General features: G+C 39.2%; 1 protein-coding gene across 2 annotated transcripts; it reads left to right on the top strand.

Annotated features, from left to right (window-relative positions):
• The first annotated feature begins 527 nt into the window (after nt 1-527).
• On the top strand, nt 528-9,789 carry sav1 (salvador family WW domain containing protein 1). Of its 2 annotated transcripts, none has more exons than XM_014994180.2 (5): nt 528-849; nt 1,706-2,185; nt 6,871-7,222; nt 8,039-8,167; nt 8,922-9,789. In XM_014994180.2, exons 1-5 carry the CDS (start codon nt 756-758, stop codon nt 9,136-9,138), a joined length of 1,272 nt encoding a protein of 423 aa, XP_014849666.2. In that variant the 5' UTR covers nt 528-755; the 3' UTR covers nt 9,139-9,789. The 2 variants fall into 2 exon arrangements, with proteins under 2 accessions (XP_014849666.2, XP_014849667.2); XM_014994181.2 differs by having other exon boundaries at nt 529-849; nt 6,952-7,222.
• The last annotated feature ends 1,131 nt before the right edge of the window (nt 9,790-10,920 follow it).

The following is a 10,920-nucleotide window of genomic DNA, read 5'->3' as shown; positions in this document are numbered from 1 at the left end:
GCTTTTTATTTCTCTTTCTCCCTGTTTATGTTTTAATTATGTTTTTTTAAATCTCTTTCTCACTGTTTATGTTTTAATGTTTTTTTAAATCTCTTTCTCATGCTGTTTTTATTTTAATTATGTAAAGCACATTGAAATGCCTTGCTGCTGAAATGTGCTATACAAATAAAATTTGATTGATTGATTGATTGAACTTTTCCACCTTTTTTATGCTTCAATCACAAAATTTTATTTTATTGTGGATTTCGTGATAAACCAACACACTGGTGGTGCAAAACTGTCAAAGGAAAAGTAGAAATAGTGTCATTTTATTTTATTTTTTTATTGAGAAAGGAGTATTATTCTCTTTTATTCTGATACTATTAACACTTCCTGATCAGTACATCTCCGTTACTTACTTTACTTTTAAGAATTTTATTTATAAATGTTTTCTTTCCACTTTAGTTATGCTCTACTTTGTTTTGGTCCGTCAATTCGCTACGCTTCATCGACACGGCATTTAATAGTGGTTGTGCTCAAACCGTCCTGTAGGGGGCGTGTGACCAGATTGGAGGACCAGCGCTGGGACAGGACTGCTCCTGCAGCATAGTCGCTCCCAGTGGCTACAGTTAGCTGGCTAACTGCTGCTAGCTGTTGGACAGCTGAAAATGTTTACTTTCTGCCAGTTGTTAATGGAGCGCAGGATGGTAGCAGCGTCGGAGGATTGTGCCATGACTTCCCAGTGTCTTCTTGATGACGTTCCCAAACTTTAAGTTATGCTCTCACGAAAGAAAAGTAAAAACGAAGCGTCAAAACCAGCTGAGGTACACGGGAAATATGTGAAGAAGGAAACGTCTCCGCTCCTCAGAAGTAAGCGCAACAAGTTGTTTGAGCGGCTAGCGCAGGTTAGCATACGTTAGCTCGCTAGCTAAAGTTAACTAGTGCCTGGCTGTACTTAGCTAACGTAAACCAACACATTGAGATGAGAGTATGGAAACATTTAACCACATCATTATGATTTAGAAACTGATTTGCAATGTAATGTACACTGTATGTATTCAGGTAGGATGCTAACAAAGTAGTCCGGTGCTAAATGAAAAGCTCATTGACTTTATGTTATGAAAGAGGATAACAATTCTGACGATAACTGCTGTAAATTAAATACACCGGACCTTTTATTTGCCTTAGCAACATTTAGATAAGTTATCTTTTCTTTTTAACTCCTTAACTAAAGCTAAGATCCTTAGAAATGTAAAAGCCAAAGTGTTCTTCTGTTTAAATGCCTAATTAGCTTGTTGACAAAACAGAAGAGTTTCAATGAGGGTTTAGAAATACTGCCATAAATAAGCTTATTCTGTCAATTTTTTGTTATTATTTAATGTGTTGTGGTTTTTAACTTCGGGTTTAAAGTAATCTTTTAATTTGACCAACATTTTTCTTCTAACTGGAAGAAGTTAGTTTGGGATGCCAGAGTTCTAGAGGTTCTCTGTGAAAAGTTAAATATTGTGACAGCAAAACGTCCATTGGAGTTCATTGCAAAAGATGAATGGTTCGGCAATTTGAGAAGCATGTTGTTTCTGTAGTGTCTTCAGTTCATTCTCTAATAAAATATTTTTTTTGACACTTCTGGGATCTGCCCACCAATTTCTAATACACATATATAGTTTTTGGACTATAGTCTCTAACTCCTGACACTGTTAAGCTGACCTTTGTTGATGTCTTGCAGATCTTATGCCCTCATTCATCCGCCATGGACCCACTATTCCCAGACGAACAGAGGGGCCCCCGCCGGAGATGGCGTCCTCTTCCTACTCTGTGGCGAACAGCAGGGAGTCGGTCGTGTCCCGCAACAAGAGCGTCCTCCGTGCACCCGTGCAGAGGACGCCACATGAAGTGGCCCGCAGAGAGAGCCACCGCATGTCAGCGCCGCCGTACCTGCCTCGCAGTCTGGGAGACCTGTCCCATGAGTACCGCGGCTCAACGCAATCCTTCCTCACCAATGTGGGCCCCATGTCAGAGAATGGAGATGCTGCCAGGTATTACTACCCAGCTGAACCCTATTATGAAAACCAGCAGCAGCAGCAGCAGCCCAGGAGAGTGCAGGAGTGCTTCCCTGATGACTATAGATACTATGAACACAATGAGCACAACTTCCAAAGACTCCCCCACCAACACCACTCCCCAGGGCCAAGCCGACCCCCTTCAGGTAACAGGAAATGCTTTCTAATTAGTAGTTAAAAAGTCATAAACTAAAAGTGATATTTTTCAAGATGTTACAAAGGCTACAGATTTTACCTGCACACATTCATTTTGAAGTCTTATTTGAGAAACTCAAATGAAGTTTTTTCAATAAGTTTGTAATGGCAGGTCTTGTGGATGGAAAGCAAACCTTTCAAGTCTGAGGACTAATCAGACGCCTGCTGATAGAGCTTCAAACAGTCAATCAACTTGCAATTAATTCTCAGTGGTTTAATTAAAAATTGTTCTGACGGATTAACTGATTTTGTCCGCTTAGATCTTTTTTTTAGTGCGGTAGTTTGGCCTCCATCCAGAAGAGGGCACCACTGGCTGACCTTAAGTGGAGCCAGTTGATACAAAAACAAAGATGGTGGGGCCATACCAGTGCAGGAAAGAGGAACTGTTCAAACAGTTTGGGATGAAAAAATTACTTTTTGCTGTTCTTTTTGAAATATAAACACTTAATAGCGCTCATTCATCTGAACTGAATGCACAGAGCACCATCAGCTTCTCATTCAAAAATTATTTATGTACTAAGATAACAGAAAAGTGGAGGGGATAACAAAGAATGTATGAACATCTGTTTGTTCATGACAGATTAAGTGCTTCACAAATTCATATTTCTTCTATTCAGCAACCTAAAAGGCTTCTGTTTTGTTATATTTTATAAATATGCCTCAGTTTAATAATGCAAGAAATCCACAATTTTCTGCTTATTCAGTCAGTATTTAATACAGCTGTCACAAAATAATGTTAAAATTTAATTAAGTTTCATTCAAATTCAGTTTATTATTTAAAAAAATGTGACCCTTTATGTTACTGAATGGCTGTCGGCCCTCTTTTTTAAGAGCTTTTTAAGAAAATGGCTGCTATCAAAGTTCAATCAACTTTCGGTAAACTCATTGATCAATGACTTGCATTCCTACCTGCCAGTTATATGGAGACTTAACACATGGTTTAGTCAAAGTAACCTCTCTGATGTGCTCCGTTTTAAATATTGCTGATGGCTTTTGAACCACAAGCAGATGACTGAAATACAAGCCACCGGTTTCCAATCCAACAGAGTCACTGTAGTTCATGGTTTCATCCAGATCACATGTTGTCATAAGAAAGCTCCACACTGTAAACAGTAGTACGTTGCGAGTGTAAATTTACCCCCCGAGAGTAAAATTGTATGCGGCTTGCAGGAATTTTCCACTTCTCCTCGAGCAGAAACCCTTTTATTATGTGGCCGTCTTGTTGATGCGTCCCGCCTTTTGCATATCGTTCAGCTCTTTTTGAAGTGAAGTCAAACAAGTGTTGGAGTCTCTGCATTTAGAAAAAAAATCTCTCCATTTGCCAATAACTTTCTGCTGGCAAACTAGTAATTTCCAGTCAAAAGCCTCCGTTTTAAATGGCTCCCATGCACTGATCTCTGTGTAGCTGCATGTCATCCTGATGCGGATATTATAAAAATGCATGTGTGTGTCAGAAGAAAGAGCAGTGTCATTTTCATCCCTTTTACTTTTCGCGGCACTCTAAAATGAGCTGCTGTCATCTTGACTTGACACTAATCTGAGGTATTCTTGCACATTGTCTCGATTGTGTAGCATTTAACATTTACTCATTGTTCAAATTTTAGACTGCCAGCTAACTTCCTTTTTCATTTTTGTCCTCGTCTCCCTCCTGCTCAGGATGTCAGATGATGACACTAATTAGTAAGCAAAATATTTGTGGCATGGAAGGCAGGGTGTTACTTAATCAGAAGTGCAGCTACACTGAAGGTGACTATTTTCATTTAGATGTCTGCCGCTAGCACATTTAGCCAGTCATAATTTCTCTTTAAGAACTGTGGAATGAGAAGATATAAGAAACTTATTTAGTCCAGCTTTGATGCCGTAGGTCAGAATTGACGTCACGATGTGTGAGAAACTAATTTCTGTAAAAACTGTGTTTTACTAAATTATTTGGACTTGCCATTTTTAGCATAATCTGTTAGCATGTAGCTCACTTACGTCGTCTGACTAAAACTGTGGTCTGGCTGCACTTTTTGCAGCACTCGTGTGTGTGATTCATTCACTGATCAGAAAAAGAGCTGAATATTGGGTTTCCAGCATAACGGCCTCCTCTTCCTCGCACTTTCTTATCCTATCTTACCAAATAAATGTCCACGAGTCTTTTTATTGTATATACATTTTTATGTTGTTGTTTTTTCCCTAACAACTTACAACTCAAACAAATTATTTAGTGGGAACTAGTGGTGTGCCGATCGATCGGCCACCGATCATAATCGGCCGATTTCCCTGAAAAAGTGTATGATCAGTGATCGCCGATCACGGTGTCTTGCCGCCGATCACACAAACCGATTACCTTCATCTCATTTCCCAGCCTGCCTGTGCAGCTGGTCTCCTCTTTCCTTCACTCTGCTCAAACGCGCAGCAACAAATCCTAAGCAAAAAATGAAGTCATTACAGATGGTTAAACAATCTGTAATGTCACCAAACGTTGCGGTTTGGTGACATTTAATGAACATTTGAAGAGGCAATATTATGAGTGTTCCGAGCACATAGTGGTACTTTTTTATAGCATAATCAAATAACCATGATACCGTCAGCTGTTGGAAAAAAAGGCTGAATTTATCAAACATTATTGCTTAAAAGAAATTTGACTGCACAATTTAACACCTTGAAATTCACCTTCAGGAAGTCATCACAACATTTTCCCCATTAAGCCGTTTACAAATGTTCTGCGAAACATCTGAGAAGTAGTTTGTGTGATTTGAGGATTGGACATACTAGTTTAAATAGTAGTTTAAAAATAATAGGGAAACATCCATCAGGTGATTGTTCCTATTGCGGGGAAACAGGAGGAGTAGAACGTGTGTTGATTTATTGTAGAAAATATATAAAAGAGAGGAAAGAATTGGAAAGGGTGATGGGGATTTCAGTAACTATGGCTAATTTATTAGGGAACCATCAATCACATGCTATAATTCAAGCACTTATTAAATATTTAAAAGATGCAATATTAGCTGAGAGGATTTAGTATGTATGTGTGTTTGAGTGTATATGTATATAATTTAGTTATTTTAAGATTTGAAGATGTATCGGAAAAAATTAATTTCTGAATTACATCTCCGTCCAGTTGATGGCGGTAATGCACAAAGTTTGTAAGCTGCCAGAAAAAGCTATAGAAGAAGTAGTAATTAGTGTGATGAGCTCAGCAGCTGCCAGTTTCACCAAGTGTTTCCTGATTGCTGCGCTGCTTGACTGAAGGTGACTTAAGGAGCTGAGTGGAAAAGGTGCTTGGTGAAAGCAAGTATTTAGACAACCCCAAATGGCGAAGTTAAGGGCTTTTACAAACTTGCCTGAAATAGCCGAAGAAACTGAAATATCGGAAGAAACTGAAATATCTGAAGAAACAGGTATGTTTTTGATTAGGGAATAACCTTATGATATGATATAAAGCTAACAATCAATTTAGATAATACTGCCCCTTAAAAAAATCAAATTTGATTTCCCCTTCTGACTGCCAGTACAATGCAAGAAGCCAGAAATTGATTTTGAAGTTGATTTTGCATCAACAGTCAATTACTATAAAACTTATATATGAACTTATGAGAAGTCTTCATGCATTAGAATTACAGTACCTGGCCAAAGGATTCTCCTTTAATTTTTGTTCTTGCATTTTATGAGGACTACAAACGTGAGTGTATTTTGTTGGGATTTCATGCAATGCAGTGATCAACATCTCAGGTGTGAAAGTGTTAAACAATTTTTCTTGCACGCCACAAATTTGACGTTTATGGAATAGCAACATTGTTGAGGTAAAACTAAAATGTACAGGTTTCCTCAGGCGATGGACGGGACAAACGTTGCAGTTCTGGTCACATTTTATTTGTAAAAAAAATATTTTCATTTTCTTTCCGATTCACATTATCCCACTACTTTGTTATGCAATGACAATGTTTGTAGTCGTTGCATAACTGTGACCCTGCGTAGTGAGTCTTTATCTTAAGAAGAAAAAAAAAACTAAAGTTAAGCATGATGATGAGGTGAAGAGAGAGTACGCTTTTCTGGAGCAGAAGCACATTCCATTCCTTCACTCAGCGGCTGGCAGAGAGCTCCAGCTCTGTTGCCCTGCTGCTGTCACACTCATGCAGAATTTATCCAACTTTGGTTCCCATTTTCATTTCCTTAACTTTTCCAGAATTTTCCAGCTACTCTCCTGGCTCGCTCGCCAGTTCCAAAGTCTTGATACTTGTCTGCGCAGCTAGTGGCTAATAAAAGTAGCTTTTAGGAAGCTGGCAGCTTGCAGAAAGTGTTTAGGTTTACCATTTTGTTCTTGTGTGCGTTTGGCTGGTGTTGGAGACACGACTGACTTCCTGTCCAAATGTAAAACACTCCCATTTCCTTCTATTCCTCCAACATTCACAGTTGGAGGATTTGTCACATCAGTCAAAATGATTTACAACTCTGCCCACGTTTAGTTTTACTTCCAAACTGCATTCATCGTGCCTTTAGCAGCGATTCTCAGCCTCCTTATCTTACTCTGCTGTATGTTCAGTCGCCCCATTAGATGACCTTTTCAGCAACAGCACATTCCTCTCTTTTAAATGACACTTTCCCACACAAGACAGGAAGACATTTTTAAATGTCTCCTTTTTCCCAGAAGTGCCGTTAGCTGACCGCTGCTGTGCTGCAAATTTGCTCGGACGTCTCTGCTGCTTCAGTCAGAAAGGTTTGTTTTCCTCAGGCATAGGTCGAATACAGGCTAAGTCTCTGGGGAACCTCTCCAGCCTGACCGGAGAGGACATCCCCCTTCCGGCCGGCTGGACCCTCGACTGGACCATCCGCGGCAGAAAGTACTACATCGACCACAATACCAACACTACACACTGGAGCCACCCTCTGGACAGGGAGGGGCTCCCTCCGGGCTGGGAGAAAGTAGAGTCTGCTGAGTTTGGGGTCTATTATATGGATCACATTAACGAAAGAGCACAGTATCGACATCCATGTGCCCCAAGGTAATCCTATAGTGACATGTTTCCATCTACTGAGCCCATTTGTGTTTTTTGTTTTTGTAAATCATTAAGTTCTATCAATTTAGCTTTTCTCTTTAGGCAGTTTGAATACACTTAAGTTAGCTTGGAACTTAATCTGTAATCATTTTTAGTATTTGCCACTATTTTTGATAACTTTTAGACCGGTGGTGTCCAAAGTTGGTCCTGGAGGCCCGGCATCCTGCATGTTTTGGTTCTCTCCCTGGTTTAACACACCTGGATCTAATGATGGCTCATTAGAGGCCTAAGGAGAACACTGACCTGCTGAGGACATCGTTTCTACCAGCAGGGAGAGAACTAGAACATGCAGGATGCCGGCCCTGTTTTAGACCCTCATTAATTCAAGAGATTAAAAACACAAAAGGTATTTTTTGATTTGTCAAATGTTTCTTTTTTTTTTTATAGATTTTTTGACTCATGACCTTATGAGATTACAAAACCAAAACTACTCCAAGAAAAGGTAGTGGATGGCAACAAGTGGTTTGTTCCTCAAACGCTCTTTTTGAACTTAAAGACCACATTAAGTTAACACCTCCTTACATCCAGGTTGTAAGAATTTTTTGAATTATTTTCTTTTTCCAACAAATGAACAACATATTTTTCAATCAAGTCTGAAGTGTGTTCAAGAATCAAACCACCTGTAGCCACACGTGGCCTTTTCTTGGAATATTTTGGGGGCTTTGGATCTTTCATTTACATAATTGCTCCTTATTTACAAAACCAATAGTTAAGCTATTCCATAAATCATTTACTGTTCATGACATAATTTTTTTTTTCCAGCGTGCCTCGCTACGATCAGCCGCCACCGCCGCCTCCTGTGATCCATCAGCCGATGCTGGTGCCGGCTAACCCGTACCATGCGGCTGAGATCCCAGACTGGCTGCAGGTGTACGCCCGCGCACCCCTCAAGTGAGTACAGACTGTGGAGTTAGCAGGAGTTTTTTTTTTTTTTTTTTTTGTCTAAAATTGAGAATAATCAGAAATTATTTTTGTCTTTTACTGCAACAAGGTATCTGAATCCTTAAGTCTTAAATGAATTGGAAAAGTTTTCCTTAAATCAACGTAAATTTTAAGTTGATTTAAGTTTACCTTAAATTTAATCAGTTTTTAAATGTATTCTATGTGGTTTATTTTTTCTCTTTTCTGTCAGGCAAATGTTTGAGTTGCATGCAGACAAATTAATTAAATTCTATGACTTGCTAGCTGCTAATGTACCTTTCAAAGCTAGATGGCCTGTTTGCACTAAATTAAAACGGGCAGTTTCCCAACGCTAGCTAGCAAATAGGCTAGCTAGCTTACTTGCACTATATTAAAGCACAAATGTTTTTAAAATAATAGATTTTTAGCTATCTAGCTATCTTTTTGTGTCATGAACAAGTATTTATCAGCAGTTTGGTTGTCTTGGCCATTGGCTCACTTCTGTTGCCAACCTGATGCTACATTTATTTAAAAAAAACAACTTAGCACTATAAAATACACTTGTTCGTTTGTCATTATTCCTGGCCTTAAAGTTCATTCACAGCTGTCTTAAAAGTTTTAGATTTGTATTGGTGAGACCTGCAGAAACCCTGAGCAAATTGTCATATTCACACCGTAAAATTTTCACTCCTTCCTGAGCTCTTTATTCTTTAACACTTTATTCTTCCCCCCCTCCTCTCTCCAGATACGACCACATCTTGAAGTGGGAGCTGTTCCAGCTGGCCGACCTGGACACGTATCAGGGCATGCTGAAGCTGCTGTTCATGAAGGAGCTGGAGCAAATCGTCAAATTGTATGAGGCATACCGCCAGGAGCTGCTGACGGAGCTGGAGGCCCGCAAACAGCGGCAGCAGCAGTGGTACGCCCAGCAGCCCAACAAGGGCTACGGCGGGAACATGTGACGGCCGTTCTGCTGCGCGACGAGGAACGCCTTTGCTGAGGTTGTGACGGTTTGGGGAGTGGTCCTTGTTTTGCCTTTGATATCGAGATTGACTCGTAAATTACTTCCTTACCAAAAAAAAACCCAGAAACATAAAATCCGTGCCTTTTTGCTCGATCCAAATATATAAATATACCAGCCAAGAAGTTGAAGCACTTCCTGACAGGGAGGAGAAGAGGGAGAATCAGCTCAAGTGATGCTCACTTTATGAATGACTGGAAAAGAAAAACACTAGAATGAAGACGTCGCCGGCGGACACTGCTTGTTGTGGCGTTGGGAACCACCAACCTGAGATGTGAATGATGGTGCAATTTTTCCTTTTTTTTTTCTTTTTTTTTTTTGTTTCAGGACTGGGAAGCACCAAGTCTGAAAGTCTGGATATTTGCTGCGAAACATCACAAAACTGTGCCTTTAATAAAATAAAATGCATCAACTTTCTAGTTTTTGCTCATATACCAACATCATCTAATCTGTCTTTTTTTTTTTTTTTTTTCCTGCGAAAAATGACCGGCAGCTTCTTTTATTTAAGCTTTTTTTTTCTCCCTTTTGCTTTGTAACCATCATAAACTAAAACGATACTCCATAAAGTAAATAAACATATGCATTGCTCTTGTTTTGACGTTCTGTACACTAAAGACAATCCAAAGGTTTGTGTGATTTGTGAAACAATTGATGCTGCCGTTCATCTGACATGACAGCACTACAAATCGGGAATATTCTTGTTTTTCTGTTTGACAAAAATAAGCTATAGGACATTTTACCATATCCTCTCTAAATGACATAAAGTTTGCCAGAAAGGACCATTTACAACTTGAACTGCTGTGAATCTTTGTTTTTGGAATGGATGTTTTGGGTGACTTTACTTTCGGGTAAGTTCCCAGCCTTGTTTTGGGATGCTCAAATAATTTTATATGCCCCGAAGACCGCTTGATGTGGGGGGGGAAATCAACAAAATGAACTTTTAGTAAACTAAAGGTCTCACCTGTGTCAATATATTTTTTTTCCAAAGCAGACTTAAAATGGATCAAGGTTGTACAGCTTAAGAGCAAGAATTTGATCCCAGAGTTTAAATCTGCTGTGGATTTTCTCACGTTGCATTCAGGCTCGTGTACCTTCATGCACTTCTGTTGAGTTTAAAATTCCTCAGCTCCAACAAGCTGCTGGTGGGATATTTGGCCACTCTTTTTAGTTGGTTTTCTGATGGAGTCCACAGATTTTCAATTGTGTTTAAGTCAGAAACTTAATGTTGGGCTGTTTTATCTTTTCCAAAATCAGTTTTGGTTCACCCAACCCCCTCATGTGACTAGTCCAGTGTGCAGAAGTGTCTTTAAAGGGTGTCTTTTTGTGTGTGTGTTCTACCTTGGACTTGGATTTTGAATTTAACTGAACATAAACATAAAATAGTTTAATAAAATCAGCTATCGGTGATAAAAACAGTCTTGGCATCAGTTCAGCACTTTAACTGGCAGCTGGTTTGTGAAAGTGGTGGTTCTGGTTATTGTAAAACATGAATTCTCCCCAAAATATCCTAAAATATAAATCCAACTCCAGTTAAATTTAATTTCAAAGCACTCCTGTTTTAAATTATATTTTAAAGTATCACTTTTTTGTTTGTGTGGTCATTTTTTGAAGGGTTTTACAACTCTAGAAATGAATTTGTTGGCATTGAGGGCAAAAATGTGTTTGCACTGGAGTTGTTGCTGCTCCTTGATGTTTGTGTAACTTTTGTCTGTTTGGATTAGAG

The sequence above is a fragment of the Poecilia mexicana genome, unplaced genomic scaffold, assembly GCF_051168715.1.
Source record: "Poecilia mexicana isolate PSO_F unplaced genomic scaffold, ASM5116871v1 scaffold_22, whole genome shotgun sequence".
Classification (NCBI taxonomy): Eukaryota; Metazoa; Chordata; class Actinopteri; order Cyprinodontiformes; family Poeciliidae; genus Poecilia; species Poecilia mexicana.
The sequence above is the reverse complement of the archived record's forward strand: the minus strand, read 5'-3'. Positions and strand labels throughout refer to the sequence as shown.

What these genes read in the sequence shown, in the direction of transcription:
- sav1 (XM_014994180.2), top strand. Translation starts at nt 756, where the DNA reads ATGCTCTCACGAAAGAAAAGTAAAAACGAAGCGTCAAAACCAGCTGAG. An exon ending in GCCAAGCCGACCCCCTTCAG is followed by an intron (nt 2,186 to 6,870) that starts GTAACAGGAAAT and finishes TTTTCCCAGAAG; the next exon opens with TGCCGTTAGCTGACCGCTGC. An exon ending in TACGCCCGCGCACCCCTCAA is followed by an intron (nt 8,168 to 8,921) that starts GTGAGTACAGAC and finishes TCCTCTCTCCAG; the next exon opens with ATACGACCACATCTTGAAGT.